General features: G+C 33.0%; 2 protein-coding genes, 6 non-coding genes and 4 pseudogenes across 8 annotated transcripts; all 12 read right to left on the bottom strand.

Annotated features, from left to right (window-relative positions):
* Positions 1-2,006: 2,006 nt before the first annotated feature.
* On the bottom strand, positions 2,007-5,917 carry LOC11421459 (DNA repair RAD52-like protein 1, mitochondrial). Its single transcript, XM_003605603.4, has 4 exons — positions 5,597-5,917; positions 4,880-4,917; positions 4,696-4,790; positions 2,007-2,543 (listed from the first exon to the last, which is right to left on the bottom strand). The coding sequence occupies exons 1-4, from the start codon at positions 5,878-5,880 to the stop codon at positions 2,400-2,402; spliced, it is 561 nt and encodes a 186-aa protein (XP_003605651.1). The 5' UTR covers positions 5,881-5,917; the 3' UTR covers positions 2,007-2,399.
* A 1,078-nt stretch (positions 5,918-6,995) lies between these two features.
* On the bottom strand, positions 6,996-10,273 carry LOC25491816 (GDSL esterase/lipase At1g71250). Its single transcript, XM_013599853.3, has 5 exons — positions 9,974-10,273; positions 9,526-9,653; positions 8,668-8,910; positions 7,569-7,824; positions 6,996-7,304 (listed from the first exon to the last, which is right to left on the bottom strand). Exons 1-5 carry the CDS (start codon positions 10,215-10,217, stop codon positions 7,084-7,086), a joined length of 1,092 nt encoding a protein of 363 aa, XP_013455307.3. The 5' UTR covers positions 10,218-10,273; the 3' UTR covers positions 6,996-7,083.
* Positions 10,274-11,693: 1,420 nt separating this feature from the next.
* Positions 11,694-11,812, bottom strand: LOC112421512 (5S ribosomal RNA). Its single transcript, XR_003011838.1, has one exon. It is a non-coding gene; the product is annotated as a 5S ribosomal RNA (ribosomal RNA).
* Positions 11,813-11,987: 175 nt separating this feature from the next.
* LOC112421555 (uncharacterized) lies at positions 11,988-12,106 on the bottom strand (annotated as a pseudogene).
* A 176-nt stretch (positions 12,107-12,282) lies between these two features.
* Positions 12,283-12,401, bottom strand: LOC112421529 (5S ribosomal RNA). The gene has a single exon (XR_003011855.1). It is a non-coding gene; the product is annotated as a 5S ribosomal RNA (ribosomal RNA).
* A 175-nt stretch (positions 12,402-12,576) lies between these two features.
* Positions 12,577-12,695, bottom strand: LOC112421552 (5S ribosomal RNA). The gene has a single exon (XR_003011877.1). It is a non-coding gene; the product is annotated as a 5S ribosomal RNA (ribosomal RNA).
* Positions 12,696-12,870: 175 nt separating this feature from the next.
* On the bottom strand, positions 12,871-12,989 carry LOC112421553 (5S ribosomal RNA). The gene has a single exon (XR_003011878.1). It is a non-coding gene; the product is annotated as a 5S ribosomal RNA (ribosomal RNA).
* A 225-nt stretch (positions 12,990-13,214) lies between these two features.
* On the bottom strand, positions 13,215-13,333 carry LOC112421561 (uncharacterized; annotated as a pseudogene).
* Positions 13,334-14,990: 1,657 nt separating this feature from the next.
* On the bottom strand, positions 14,991-15,109 carry LOC112421563 (5S ribosomal RNA). The gene has a single exon (XR_003011881.1). It is a non-coding gene; the product is annotated as a 5S ribosomal RNA (ribosomal RNA).
* A 549-nt stretch (positions 15,110-15,658) lies between these two features.
* LOC112421556 (uncharacterized) lies at positions 15,659-15,777 on the bottom strand (annotated as a pseudogene).
* Positions 15,778-15,999: 222 nt separating this feature from the next.
* LOC112421557 (uncharacterized) lies at positions 16,000-16,118 on the bottom strand (annotated as a pseudogene).
* Positions 16,119-16,339: 221 nt separating this feature from the next.
* On the bottom strand, positions 16,340-16,458 carry LOC112421501 (5S ribosomal RNA). Its single transcript, XR_003011827.1, has one exon. It is a non-coding gene; the product is annotated as a 5S ribosomal RNA (ribosomal RNA).
* Between the last annotated feature and the right edge of the window lie 145 nt (positions 16,459-16,603).

Consider the following 16,603-nt stretch of genomic DNA (forward strand, 5'->3'; position numbering starts at 1 on the left):
CCACGTACCACATTTAAACCTGAACAAGGTCCATCTACTCTCATATTACTTTCACGTAGCAATGTATTTTATTAAGTGGATTAGGGACAATAAATGATGGTAGCAATGTTCACACCACATATTTCTACCTAAATATGTCTCACGTAGTTCTGGTACACAAACGGCATTGAAAATAATTTATGTTGCATAATTGCAATGTGCATAAATGTGATTCATACATCTGATGTGACTTATGTGAGATATAATGCAGAGAAGGTTCCAGCAATGTCCAATTTTGCGGCAGTTGCCGATCACATTCCGATGCGACAGCTCCTTAGACAAATCTTAGACCATCCCCAATGGTTTATGCCGTTCAACATCCACATTTTCGATTCCCAACACTCCACATCATTTTCTCTCTCTTATTCAACACTCATTCAACTTTTATCTTTTTCAATGGTTTTTCATTCAACACTCTACCTCACCATTTTTTATTTTTTATTCTTATTTAATTTTTATTTTTATAATTACATAAAATTACGATTATAATTAAATTAAAATAATACAATTAACTATATTTTTTATTATTTTTGGAAAAACAAAATTTTGTAAAATAATTTATTTTTATTTTCTTAATTTAAAATGCAAGTACAACAAACTAAGCACGCGGCACACAAATAACTTAAAATGCAATACAAAAAATTAAGCATACAGCACACAAGTAATTTATTTAGTACGTACAAATCATCTTCAATCACGATACATTCCAAACTTTGTCCATATGTGTTTCACTAGATCTGCTTGCAATTCATGATGAACATCTGGATCACGCAACTCGGATCTAGCACGCACATGATTTGCAAATGCTGGTAGCACCTTGGTCGAGTATGGTTGCGATGTACTAGATCCACTTCCCCAGGTTGCTCAAAATCGGTCCAACGTTGAGCATATGTATCTCGTTTATCCTCAACAATCATATTATGTAATATGATGCATGACCTCATGATGATACCCAAATCGGCTATGTCCCACAAGCGAGCTGGTTCACGGATGATTTTAAATCGAGCTTGAAGCACTTCAAAAGCATGTTCGATGTCTTTCCGACATCCCTCTTGATGTTTTGCAAATAACTTATAGGGTTCACTTTGAGGAAGTCTAATTGATTTGACAAAAGTTGGATAAGAAGGGTAGATACCATCAGCTAGATAGTATGTCATATTATAGGGACGTTGATTCACAAAGTAATTCACCCTTGAAGCCTTTCCATGTTCCACATCATCAAACACTGGTGACCGGTCTAAAACGTTTATATCGTTCAACGTTCCCGAACATCCAAAAAAGGCATGCCAGATCCATAGATCATGAGATCCAAATCAAATGAACCAAGTCTCTATTTATAGAGAGAAAAAAAAAATAATGAATTTTGGTATTTTTTATTTATTTTTAAATTAATTTACAACGAAATAATTGAGGTCAAATTATTAAAATGATAAGAATCCGGACAACCAATTAAAACGCACCACGTGTCCCTATCTATCCAAAACGCGTTTTCTCTCTCTGCCTTCTGAACAGTCACACGCCCTGTCGGCACGTGTGATGCACACGCCCGTTTTCAAGCAATAGCAGCGTGCCGCGTGGCATGAGACAATATTCAATTGTGTTGAATGCATTCATCCTCTCTCTCTTCTATTCCCCAATTCAACAGCCATTAAACATACCATTGAAGACAAAAATCATGTTGAATGGCCCATTAAACACACCATTGGACATGGTCTTATGCAGTTCCTTAAACACAATTGTTACGGCTGGGTTGGAAGGTTGTAAGAATCGTCCTCACCGACGTAATCAAATTCCTACCGCAAGTTTTAGATCAGTTGGACTCATAGATTTATGGGATTAAATAGGTCAAACACCTAATTTGTTTTATTGATACGCACAACTGCATAAACTCTAATCACTCAACATAGATAAGACACAAGTAACACAAGGATAAGATCCAATTTACATGTAAGCATAAAAAGTAGTGGTAATAGTCGTAGTAATCAACAAAATTAGTATGCAATTAAATTCTAAACATACGTTTACTGTTTTATATCGAAAGAACAGTAGTCCATCAATTCTCCCAAAAACATCATATGATTGAACCAAACAGTGGTTGAACCATACAATCAGATAACTACAATCGAAGTCATTTCATTTCCTACTAGATGAGAGTAAACGATAAAATGGATCAAACTATACTGTAATGTTCTATATCATGAACCACACAGAGAACTAAAGATAAAACATATGGTGATCATGACAAAATGCTACCTTTTAAGTGGTAACTAACCATATGATCTTGTTTCAAAGTAACGGCAGCATAGGCTAAATGCCAAAAATATACAATGGCAGTTAATGTGACACAAAAAACCGCTTGTTTATGACGCTTCTTCATGATAAAGGTGCAGCCCCAACCCAAAGCGTGCACAAGCTCTTCGAAAAGCCATTGCTTCTGCCTTCTGTACAGGATCTCCATAATTTGTATCATCTGTTGAAGCAGTACCAGTTGATTCCCTAAATATCTAGAGAAATAAACGGTGTTTAGAGATGACTAAAACAGAATTGAAAATAATCTGTAGACAGAAAGAACAGGAGCTAACTAACAACTGAAGTCTGCTTGTTTCATTTTTCTGACTCAATCACCGTAGCTATATTATATCTACATCATGTTTAAATATCGATATCCAAAGACTTCAAAAGCAATAGCAAAAAGTTGAAATCAACAATGATTGTAAATAAACTCGAGAAAAAGATGCAAAAGCAATCTGCAGTCATATAAATGTAAATTTTGTTGAACTATAGAGCTTCTAAAGCTCTACTAGTCTAGCTCCACTGCCAAGAAAGCTGAACAACTCTTAACCTAGTTCATATACCAATTAGTCAAACATTTTCGCGTGTTTACAAGACTCCAAGGACATAGCTAGCTCAAGATTTCTTGGCATCTATTAATTTTTTTTCAGCAGTTTGACGTCTTGTAAATGTTCGTAGATTGAGCACATTGAACATTTAGTTCCTTAAAAGTCACTCAACTGACATGTATGCATGATGAACAAACTGAATTGTGTGTAGTTTATAATGTAGGGAAGATAGATTGGCTCAACTTTCCAGGATTCTGTTCTATATACTGATGGCTTGTGAAGGTATTGTTATTGTGTCTAGAAAGTGGAAGATATTCGATATATACTTGTCCTTTTAACCAACACAATACCAGGCAAAGGTTAACACTATCAAAAGGCAGTAAAATGTGAGAATCAAAGTATTGATGCAAATCAAAGATTCAATGTGTGTGATAGGTAAACCATCTAGTTTATTAATTGAGTTTAAAGATCTATTATGAAGTTTCGATCACCACAAACATCAAGTATAAGTAGTATTTTATTAGTGTATGTTTATATGGGCAATGGAAGAGGTAAATTGCGATGTCAAGTATAAAGATCACAGGCAGAAGCTATTTCAAGCAGCGTCTGCAGAACCAAAACTACATCGGTAGTTCTAACTGCTAAGTCAAATAAAACAGTAAATCAAGCTGAGCAGAACGTCAGAACTTGATGTCTCTATCGAAGAAAGAAAACATACAAGTTAAACTTCTTCTCCTAATATATAAAACCGAGAGCTGTGAAAAATTGCTTTTATACCCCAAGTACAGAATTTCTATTCATACCCCCTAGTAATTTGAAAATTGACAAAACTTAGGTGTATTTCCTCAAGTGATTCTCGTGTTTTCCTCCACTTAAAATACACATAATGACCCATGATTTCCTCAATCAATAATTTTCTCAAAGATTATTTTAACTGCTAAAGTGTATATTAAGATAAAAACAACACAAAAAACACCCAAAAACTATGCACCTAAGTTTAGTCATTTGAAAATTACAGTCAAGATGGTAGATACCGGTTAAAAATATAAAAAAAAAAATATATATATTGTTTATTGAAAGAAAACTCAATTACATTCTGATTCCCGAGAGACCTCTTCACAAGAATGCAAGGGTACCAGTACCAACACGAGTACTGATAACGGATTTGACAATTTTTTAGAAAACAAAGGTATGGTTACATCAATAAAAATATAAAAGATAAGAATTTTTTATTATAATATAACATGAAAGTTGTTCAAATGACAACAAAAACAATACAATAAAAATACAATATCTGCTCGACAACAAAACATCACAATAATAATAGAATATTGTTCGACAACTCAAAATCATAGCATGGCTATACAAATCACGCTCTAACCGTACCAATATCACAATAATTATCATTAACAACTCAATACATTCGACTCTATCCTCTCCAAAATCAAAGACAGACCTCTCTAATTTTCCTTTCATCTAATTTACAGGGAATGAGATTCCAACTAAGGGGGCTAGTGAACAAAAGACTGTCATTTAGTGAAGCGGTATAGAAGTAGAATGAATGAAGAATCCAGACCAATCTCATACCAAGACATATAAGTAGTAAATATAAAACAACACATGCATGATGTTGCTTTTTGAGACTGTAAAATGTTGGTGAGATTATTATAGATGGTTCATGAATAACATGTTAGCATATACTAGTAAAGATCTCAGACAAGACTATACAAATATGGGGGAAATGCAGAAAGCATAGATATGAAATACCACCAAGTGCATTAACGGAAAACTTTAAATAGATAGAAGATGCAAGTACCTCAGCATCAGTCCCATAAAGAGTAACTCGATAAACAACAGAAACAGATTTGGCATCAGCAGAATAGGCGATATTCCGAACCTCACCAGACCACTCTAGCATAAGAAAAACAAATAAGTAAATTTAACATTGAAACAAAAATAAAAAAATTAATCAAAAGGGTTACATGTACGTGTGTATATACCGGGAGCGTGTAAGTTCAAAACGCGGTTCACAGTATGCCTGCAATAATATTCATAATAACAAAGGGTTAAATATATTTAGTTTCTATAATTATCTCAAATTTTGTTTTCAATACACATGTACCCACTTTTTAGAGTCTATTTGGATTTGGATTGACTTATTTGAGTTTAGCTTTGTTTGGATAAACAGCTTAATTAAGCGTTTACAGCATGAGCATTTATCATATATGTACTTTTGTAAAAGTTGCTTCTATAACAAACATAAAATAAAGTCAAATTATTTTCATACAGCTTATGTCATAAGCTTTTTTCATAAGTCATTTCAAAGAGTACTTATATGATCCAAAGATAAACTCAAATAAGTCAATCCAAACATTTGGGTAAATAGTCAGTTTCGTCATTGAATGTGTTACGAGTAACCACAATAGTCTTCAATGTATCGAAATTTCAAAATAATCCTTGAATGCATTATGTTAGTCAAAATAGTCACTACAGTTAAAATGTTTCGTTAATAATGTCATATCAGGCCCTAACTATATTGACTAACATGATGCACAATCAGAGACTATTTTGGAATTTCGATACATTGAAGACTATTGTCGTTACTTGTAACACATTCAGTGACAAAAAGACTATTTACCCAATAATGATGACAATAATGTTACAAGAATACGAGGATAACAAAGTAGTTTATTAGGGTTAGGGTTAAGAAAAAGTACCAAGGAATGTATCGAATATGAAACCCATCTTTCTCAACACGAGTTTTAACAAGAGAATCAGGAACTTTCTTGTTCAGCTCTTTCAGTATTTCAGACAAAGGTCTACAGATTCCTGAGGTTGGTACATCGTCTGCCACTTTCTCAAAATCTGCTGCTGATGATGATGTTGTTTTTGCATGTTTTAACTTTGAATAACACCGATTTTGTTTCAGAAAATAGGACAAGGTTGTTCTTAGGTGGTTCTGTTTTAGGGCAGAAGAAAAAGACAGTGATGATGTTGCCATTTGAATTGAGTCAAATGAGTCGTTTGATTTCAGTTGTGGAGGTCAGGTGGGGTTATATAACTTTGTAATTTAATGGGCCTGGCTTTTTTGTACTCAATAAATAGGTGTAGCTATTAACACCCATACAAATTGGTTAAACACCTATGAAGCGCTAAAACGGACACCGGACACAACATTAACATATTAACATTGTTAATAATTTGTGAAAATGACATAATTGAATGTAACTGTATGTGTTGGTATTGTTTTGGTTTTCAGCACTGATATGTGTCGAACATCGGACAGCTTTCGATCAAAAGTGTCGGTACTACGGAGGTAGACACGTTTCCTTTTTTTTTTATTATCCAAAATGTCAAAAAAGGTAGTTTATGAGAAGCAGTGCTTTAAAATTTGAACCGGAGATTGAAAAGTGAGACTTTTGGATCATGGTTAAATCAACGTTGGAGTTGATCTAATTCAACTAAATTACAATTTAATCAAGGATGAACTAACGTGGGAATTGATGTTATTAACATAGATACATGAATGGATGATACGCAACAAAAGATAAAAAAAAAAAAAAAAAAAAAAACCTTCTACAACACTTCAAGAACCAACATGTTCCTACCTCGTAAATAAACTGAGTGTCGATGCGCTCCATTGCCGTATGTGTTAATCAACTTTTGGATACCTACCATGTAGTTCATATTTGCAGGGACCTCATTTTAATCAGATAGGCTCCCCCCACCCTATCTCGAATTCGGTTACTCCAAACATCTGGATAACCCTCGTAACAAATCGCGTTAAATCCTAAGAGGAAAGATAACAACAACCAAAAAGCTTAACACCCAGACACATACTATAAATAGGGGTCTCGTCCTCATGAATGATCACTCAATATATATCTCATTTACTCACTTTACTACCTACTAACATTTGAGCATCGGAGTGTCATTTGCATGCACACCTCCCACCACTTGAAAAATAAGCATATGACCCATCGCAATGAGTTCAACCAATTGAAAAAGGAGCACACCCCTTCTTAGGAGGTAAACCCCATATGTTCATACATAAACAAGGACTTTGAAAAAGGTATATCAACAATACAAAACTCTAGTGATCTTTGTAATAAAATATCAAATATTATATTTCACATCAATTTTGATACATTATCTGTTTCATAAAGGAAACAACAGTAATTACAACAATACATAGAAGATTAAGTTACATTTGAGCCAATTGTTGGATATTAATTGGATAAGCATCATTCTGGGGGCCATTAACAGCTCTCCAAGCAAATACATAAGTTGCAGACTGCGTTGGGTGAAAAGCATCCCAGAACACATATTGTGCTCTGTTTGCACATGGAAATTGCATTGGGAGACATGATATTTGGCCTCTATTCCTTCCAAGACCACAACAAGCTCTATCAATAACACTGAATGCTGCAACCACAACAAAAAATCACCATTATGAACACAAATCCATCGTCTTCGGTTGAATAAACAACTTAATTAAGCTCTTATAGCAAAAGATAAAATAAAATAAAATTGTTTATATTGGTTGTAAACTATGAAGCACGGATGCAGACACCTGACACGATACGGACACTGACACGCATTAACTGAGGAGTGTTCATGTTTCATAGGTCGTAAAGTAAAACTTTACTAATTGAATTCAATTTTATTATTAGTAGTATTAAATCTTACCATAGGCAGCAGGGTTATTAAGAATATCACCAAAGACACCATAAGTGTTTCCATATACAAACTTGGCATCAGAATGGTCTCTGTTGAACTGCTCCACCATTGATCTGAGTCCTCCATTGTAAGTTCCAACCATCTGATTTACTGAATCCACACACCTTCCTGGTGGGGCAAATCCATTAGCTCTTTGATTAGGAATGCAACCAAGTGGTCCAACTCCTGCTAAGAAGAACTTCCTTAATCCCAGGCTGTATAGTGCCTTCAATACAACATATAAATTAATTAATTACACTTAGATGTCAACATGTTTGATTAGGAATATTAATCTTCATTTTAATCCTACATATCACTCTTTTTTCCCCGGTAGATAGACGAAATGACAATAGTAATTAAAAACTAACATACCAGTGGATGAGCCAAGAGCCGAAGACGGATTACTCTCTTATACTTAATTCTTAAAGTATATGAAAATAATAAACAGTCCGTAGAATATATGAAAATTTGTCCGGATCGTATACTTTAGAAATTACTTATTATTTTCGCATATTTTAGGTAGGACTATCCATGGTTGGGTTTGGGAAGGAAGATCGAACCGAAATGAACTGTTACAACATTTTGGTGTAACTTAACCAAACCCATAATAGTTCGTCCTGAACCAAATTGAACTGATGTTAAAATTTGATGGAACAGAACAATTATGTGTTTTCAAATAGTAACTACTTTTTTTCGTCCTTAATTTTCTACAAAGATAGATGCGGTTTTATTTTCCTTATCAAAAATAAAAAACAACAACTACCTTTGTAAAAAATTAAATTATACATTCTTGAACTGAACTATTTCTATGAAACTATTGAATGTTGCATTTTTCAAACCAAAGTTAAAGGCACACATTTTGAGCATTAATCGATTTTGGCCTATAAAAAAAACCAAACCGAAAAGAATTAAACCGTGAAGGATAAGTCAGTTCATGTTCGGTCCTTCACGGTTCTTTTCAATATGGTTTAGCAATTGATTTCAATTTTTTGTTTTTCTTTATCAAACTTAATATAAGGGACTAAATTGAAAGTTTACTCCACAAATTAACCTTTAGCAAAATAATTACCAGAATTTGTCGCCCAAAGGTATTGAGAAGAAGATTGCCAAATTGAGGGACAGAATAATTTCTACTAGTGCCATAATATTCAGGTCGGAGGTAATTATTTATATAATCATTACTTCCAGTCACCACAATCACTATTGACTTAGCTAAGAATTGACTCAATGCAGTTTCATTCATCATTTTCTTATATTGATTCAATGTTCTCTCAAAGTTCTGGAGTTGCCGGCTCATGCTATGCCTATCCCCCTGCATCACATCATTGAAGTTTTAATTAGAATTTTATAAGTAATAAATAAAAGACAAATCATGCTAACTTGTGTCCTTATGACACATATTAAGGTTTCTGTAAAGATTAGTATTTATTGAAAAATATTAAATTTCAATCTTGTGAAGATGCATAATTTTTATCTTTGAAATCTTAACTTGTGTCCTAAGGGCACAAGTTAGCATTTCCCATAAAAGATTGCACAATCAATTTATAAAAATTAAAAAAAAAGTGAAAATAAAAATCTAATAGAAATTTTTTAAAAGGGGTTGCATTCAGGGTGGCCGTGAACATGGGCAGAAGGGGCGGCCGTCCAAAGCACCATTTTTTTATGCATCAAAATTATTATTTTTGCTTAGTAATTAGTAGTATATATATGTATTTATTTTTAACTCAATTTTATTAATTCAATGAAAAATATTTTATTTAGACAACCTTGTTTATGATTCGTCTCAGATATCAAAAGTCTTAGGACCGACTCTGGTTGCACTCAACATTTGATTCATGGAACAAGAACATACTATCAATTTAATAGTAGGATTCTATTTAATGCCATAATATAAACTTGAGAATAATTGAGAAAGTGTGTAAAGTACATAGTGTCTCCCTGAATCATCAAGAATGCCACCAGAACCTGATGCATAATTGACTCCATTAAGTAATTTGTTCTCTGTACTAGTAGGGTCTAAAAAAGGTGGAGGAGAAGGAACACCCAACATATCACCTGTAAAATTAAAATAAATTATATACAAGAGAAAATAAAAAGAATCAAGATTAATATATTTTATAAACTAAAAATAGATTGAAAACAAAAATTTAAAATAATAAAAATCTGGAGTTTTTTTTTTTTTGTCAAGTAACCTAATGGCTAGAGCTCACACATTTTAATATGGAGAGTGGGAAGTCCGGAGTTCGAACCCCGGCCTCCTGCATATAATATGCAATATCCCTACCAACTGAGTTAAGTTCACAGGGATAAAATCTGGTGTATTTAAACCAAAAGAATATTAAAAATAAAAATAAAAAAGTAATGAGATAATTTACCAATGAAATCAATGAGGGATTTCCCATTAGAAAATCTCCCTGTAGGTCTACCATTGTAATCAATACCATATGGATAGAAATTTGATTTTGCAAAAGTACTTAGGAAATTGTTGTTACCAACTTCCACAAGTGAATCTCCAAAAACAAACATACCAGGAACCTTTTGTGAGTTCACTTTAACCACCATATTAAAACATTGCAAAACTAGAACTAGAAGCACCATATATTCAGATACACCCTTCATTTGAATTGTCTAAAAAATAATTAAGCAAAATATAATGTAAAAGTTTGAGTTGGAATAATTTGGACCAAACATCATATATATATATATATATATATATATATATATAAGGTGGTGAATTTGCTTACATCATTGTCTAAGAATGCAAGCCAAACCCATCATTTTACATGTTTTTACTTGCCTTGCCTTTCCTTGTGATTTTTCGTGATGCTTGTAACCTCACTTTTTCCATGTTTTCATTTTCTTTTTTTGGTTATGACGTGAGTTTTAGTGTGTCATAACCTCAATTTCCATGCATTAGTCGTAATTATTCCATGAATTCATGTAAATAGGGATAACCGAAAGTGATTTTCCCAATTTTGGTTAAAAGAAAGAGTTTGGGAAATCTTGTGGACATTAGTTGATCTTTTGTGAGAAATATTCAATCTTACTACATGCGTGTCTTTTAATGTTGTTTTGAACAAATTAAAAAAGATTAATAAAATAAAATAAAAATCAAATACACACTTACTTTTCTTATATAAAAAAATACACTTACTTTTCATTGGCTCAATCCCTCTTTTACATTATCTATTCATTAATAATCGATAAAATAATTTTGGCTTCTTAAAAAAAAATTTGACAAACACGTACACCTTCGGTCACTATTATAAGTAAAAATTTAAATTTTAAATTCATACAATTAATGATGTATCCATATACATCATTTAATGAATGAATCTAAAATGATCATTTTTACTTATAACAGTGACCCGAGAGTGTAAGAGTATAATTGACGAGAAAAGTAGTTAATGAAATTTGAAAAATGACATATGAAATTGATTAATTTGAACACTAAAAAGAACGACTCTGCCGAAAGTATGATTGATACATGAAAAAGGATTAAATGATCCATTTTTGTTTCCATGCCTACCATGTATCTTTTTATGTAAGCTAAAAAATTTAATAAAATTAAAGATTACATGATTTCATGTAATTGAGTAGGCAAAACCAATCTGTGCGATCATGATTTCTCTTCCAAGAGTGTATTTGGATAAGGAATGTTTTGAGGGAAAGTAATGTTTTGAGAAATTCAACTATTTTAAAGTGAATTCTGTTGTTTGAAAAAAAGGGAAAAATTTATAGAAGTCTTAATATTTTCTAGAAAGAAAAAAAAAGGTGGGAGAGGTGCAATACAAGGACTTCCCAGGAGGTCACCCATCCTAGTACTACTCTCGCTAGAATCCGGTGCATCAGTGCTTGTATGATCGCACCTAAGAGTAATACACTCTTATTGTATATATGTGTTTGTTTGTTGCGAAAAATATAAAACTTCGACAATTAAGAAAAAAAATAAAAATATATAGAAGTCTTACTATTTTCTAGAAGAAGAAAAAAAGGGAAAAATTTATAGAAGTGTTAATATTTTCCAGAAGAAGAATAAAAGGGAAAAATTTATAGAAGTCTTAATATTTTCGAGAAAGAAAAACATGGATGGGAGAGGTGCAACACAAGGACTTCCCAAAAGGTCACCCATCCTAGAACTACTCTCGCCCAAGCACGCTTAACTACGGAGTTCTGATGAAATCTGGTGCATTAGTGCTGGTACGATCACACCTGAGAGTAATACGCTCTAATTATATATATGTGTTTGTTCGTTGCGAAAAATATAAAACTTCGACAGTTAACAAAAGAATAAAAACATATAGAAGTCTTACTATTTTCTAGAAGAAGAAAAAAAGGGAAAAATTTATAGAAGTGTTAATATTTTCTAGAAAGAAAACAAAAGGTGGGAGACATCAACACAATGACTTCCCAGGAGGTCACCCATCATAGTACTACTCTCGCCCTAGCACGCTTAACTGTGGAGTTCTGATGGGATCCGGTGCATCAGTGCTGGTATAAACGAACCTGAGAGTAATACGCTCTAATTGTATATATGTGTTTGTTCGTTGCGAAAAATATAAAACTTCAACAATTAACAAAAAAATAAAAACATATAGAAGTCTTACTATTTTCTAGAAGAAGAAAAAAAGGGAAAAATTTATAGAAGTCTTAATGTTTTCTAGAAAGAAAACAAAGGATGGGAGAGGTGCAACACAAGGACTTCCCAAGAGGTCACCCATCATAGTACTACTCTCGCCCTAGCACGCTTAACTGCAGAGTTCTGATGGGATCCGGTGCATCAGTGCTGGTATGAACGCACCTGAGAGTAATATGCTCTAATTGTATATATGTGTTTGTTCGTTGCGAAAAATATAAAACTTCAACAATTAACAAAAAAATAAAAACATATAGAAGTCTTACTATTTTCTAGAAGAAGAAAAAAAGGGAAAAATTTATAGAAGTGTTAATATTTTCTAGAAAGAAAACAAAAGGTGGGAGACAGCAACACAATGACTTCCTAGGAGGTCACCCATCATAGTACTACTCTCGCCCTAGCACCCTTAACTGCGGAGTTCTGATGGGATCTGGTGCATCAGTGCTGGTATGAACGCACCTGAGAGTAATACGCTCTAATTGTATATATGTGTTTGTTCGTTGCGAAAAATATAAAACTTCAACAATTAACAAAAAAATAAAAACATATAGAAGTCTTACTATTTTCTAGAAGAAGAAAAAAAGGGAAAAATTTATAGAAGTGTTAATATTTTCTAGAAAGAAAACAAAAGGTGGGAGACAGCAACACAATGACTTCCCAGGAGGTCACCCATCATAGTACTACTCTCGCCCTAGCACACTTAACTGTGGAGTTCTTATGGGATCCGGTGCATCAGTGCTGGTATGAACGCACCTGAGAGTAATATGCTCTAATTGTATATATGTGTTTGTTCGTTGCGAAAAATATAAAACTTCAACAATTAACAAAAAAAATAAAAAGATATACAAGTCTTACTATTTTCTAGAAGAAGAAAAAAAGGGAAAAATTTATAGAAGTGTTAATTTTTTTCTAAAAGAAGAAAAAAATTAAAAAATTTATAGAAGTCTTAATATTTTCTAGAAAGAAAAAAAATGGAGGGAGAGGTGCAACTAAAGGACTTCCTAGGAGGTCACCCGTCCTAGTATTATTCTCGCCAAAGTACGCTTAAGTGCGGAGTTCTAATGGGATCCGGTGCATTAGTGTTGGTATGATTGCTGATGACATTCTGTCATTACTCTTTTAGTAGACATTTTTCATGTAATTTTAGGGGTTATTTATTGTAATTCATGGAGTTGCAAGCTACAAAAGAAGAAGAAATTGAAGTTTGCAAGATTGGAAATCGGCCACCGATTTTTGCTGCAATTTTGAGCTTTGGCATCGTGAAAAATCGGCCACCGATTTGGTACTTTCTGGGCACGCGTTCTGTTGAAATCGGCCACCGATTTTGACCTGCTTATAAATATAAAGAGGCGTTTTCAGATTAGGGGTTCACGAATTTTGAGACCTAAAGGCATATTTTGGAGCAGAGACTTGGAGATCTGGTGGGAAACCATCAAAACTAAGAGTAAATCATCCGTCACATGTATGAATCCTTTTTCTTATGTTAGTTAGCTTCTACTTTAGCTATGAGTAACTAATTCTTTTGTGGTTAATTTCTGAGATGAATCTGATGTAACCCTATTGGAACCCAAATTTGTTGAACTCCTTTGAACATCAATGAAAGTTTAGTTTTTATTCATATTACCTTGTGTTTAATGCCTTATGTATGTTTATGATAGACTATTAACCCTAGCTTTATGAATATGCATATTGATCATAGAAATTGAATGACCACTAACCCTGGCTTTTAATTCTTAATTAGGTAATAGGTTTAACCTAAGTAATCAAGCTAGAGATAGATCATTATTAGGTTATGATATAGGGATTAACGTTCGTTTAATACCTCCAATGGTTTCGAATTCACTTAAGAGATTAAGGGGTTGTCACTTGCGGGGAGAATTGTAGGTCAAGAGATTGGGTAGAATTACTAAGTTAATCCGTCGTGAAACTAAATAATCATTGATTGTATTTAGGAGTGCAAATTACCATAGGCGAGCTTCGGAAGATTCCAAGGACTTAACCATACTTCTAGAAACCAAATCTTTATTGTTTTTAATCAGTTTATGTTACTAAATCAACTCAACTGCCTAGGGCACCAATATAAATTTATACATCCTTTTTAATAATGAAATTGCTAAGTAGAAGTTAAATACAGTCCTCGTGGAAACGATCTTTTTTATTACTTCGATCGAATTTGGTTCACTTGCCAAATATCTATCAATCGCACCTGAAAGTAATACACTCTAATTGTATATATGTGTTTGTTCGTTGCGAAAAATATAAAACTTCGACAATTAACAAAAAAATAAAAACATATAGAAGTCTTACTATTTTCTAGAAGAAGAAAAAAAGGAAAAAATTTATAGAAGTGTTAATTTTTTCTAGAAGAAGAAAAAAAGGAAAAAAATTATAGAAGTCTTAATATTTTCTAGAAAGAAAAAAAACGGTGGGAGAGGTGCAATACAAGGACTTCCCAGGAGGTCACCCATCCTAGTACTACTCTCGCCCAAGCATGATGGGATCCGGTGCATTAGTGTTGGTATGATCGCACCTAAAAGTAATACGCTCTAATTGTATATATGAGTTTGTTCGTTGCGAAGAATATAAAACTTCGACAATTAACAAAAAAATAAAAACATATAGAAGTCTTACTATTTTCTAGAAGAAGAAAAAAAGGGAAAAATTTATAGAAGTGTTAATTTTTTTCTAGAAGAAGAAAAAAAGGAAAAAACTTATAGAAGTCTTAATATTTTCTAGAAAGAAAACAAAGGGTGGGAGAGGTTCAATACAAGGACTACCCAGGAGGTCATCCATCCTAGTACTACTCTCGCCCAAGCACGCTTAACTGCGGAGTTCTGATGGGATCCGGTGCATTAGTGCTGGTATGATCGCACCTGAATGTAATACGCTCTAATTGTATATATGTGTTTGTTCGTTTCGAAAAATATAAAACTTCGACAGTTAACAAAAAAATAAAAACATATGGAAGTCTTACTATTTTCTAGTAGAAGAAAAAAGGGAAAAATTTATAGAAGTGTTAATTTTTTCTAGAACAAGAAAAAAAGGAAAAAATTTATAGAAGTCTTAATATTTTCTAGAAAGAAAAAAAATGGTGGGAGATGTGCAATACAAGGACTTCCTAGGAGGTCACCCATCCTAGTACTACTCTCGCCCAAGCATGATGGGATCCTGTGCATTAGTGTTGGTATTATCGTACCTAAAAGTAATACGCTCTAATTGTATATATGTGTTTGTTCGTTGCGAAAAATATAAAACATATATACAATTAACAAAAAAATAAAAACATATAGAAGTCTTACTATTTTCTAGAAGAAGAAAAAAAGGGAAAAATTTATAGAAGTGTTAATTTTTTTCTAGAAGAAGAAAAAAAGGAAAAAACTTATAGAAGTCTTAATATTTTCTAGAAAGAAAACAAAGGGTGGGAGAGGTTCAGCACAAGGACTACCCAGGAGATCATCCATCCTAGTACTACTCTCGCCCAAACACGCTTAACTGCGGCGTTCTGATGGGATCCGGTGCATTAGTGCTGGTATGATTGCGCCTGAATGTAATACGCTCTAATTGTATATATGTGTTTGTTCATTTCGAAAAATATAAAACTTCGACAGTTAACAAAAAAATAAAAACATATAGAAGTCTTACTATTTTCTAGAAGAAGAAAAAAGGAAAAATTTTATAGAAGTGTTAATATTTTCTAGAAGAAGAAAAAAAGGGAAAAATTTATAGAAGTCTTAATATTTTCTAGAAAGAAAACAAAGGGTGGGAGAGGTTAAACACAAGGACTTTCCAGGAGGTCATCCATCCTAGTACTACTCCCGCCCAAGCACGCTTAACTGTGGAGTTTTGATGGGATCTGGTGCATTAGTGCTAGTATGATCGCACCTGAATGTAATACGTTGTAATTGTATATATGTGTTTGTTCGTTGCGAAAAATATAAAATTTCGACAGTTAACAAAAAAGTAAAAACATATAGAAGTCTTACTATTTTCTAGAAGAAGAAAAAAGGAAAAAATTTATAGAAGTGTTAATATTTTCTAGAAGAAGAAAAAAGGGAAAAATTTATAGAAGTCTTAATATTTTCTAGAAAGAAAACAAAGGGTGGGAGAGGTTAAACACAAGGACTTTCCAGGAGGTCATCCATCCTAGTACTACTCTCGCCCAAGCACGCTTAACTGCGGAGTTCTGATGGGATCCGGTGCATTAGTGCTGGTATGATCGCACCTGAATGTAATACGCTCTAATTGTATATATGTGTTTGTTCGTTTCGAAAAATATAAAACTTCGACAGTTAACAAAAAAATAAAAACATATAGAAGTCTTACTATTTTCTAGTAGAAGAAAAAAGGGAAAAATTTATAGAAGTGTTAA

The sequence above is a fragment of the Medicago truncatula genome, chromosome 4, assembly GCF_003473485.1.
Source record: "Medicago truncatula cultivar Jemalong A17 chromosome 4, MtrunA17r5.0-ANR, whole genome shotgun sequence".
NCBI lineage: Eukaryota > Viridiplantae > Streptophyta > Magnoliopsida > Fabales > Fabaceae > Medicago > Medicago truncatula.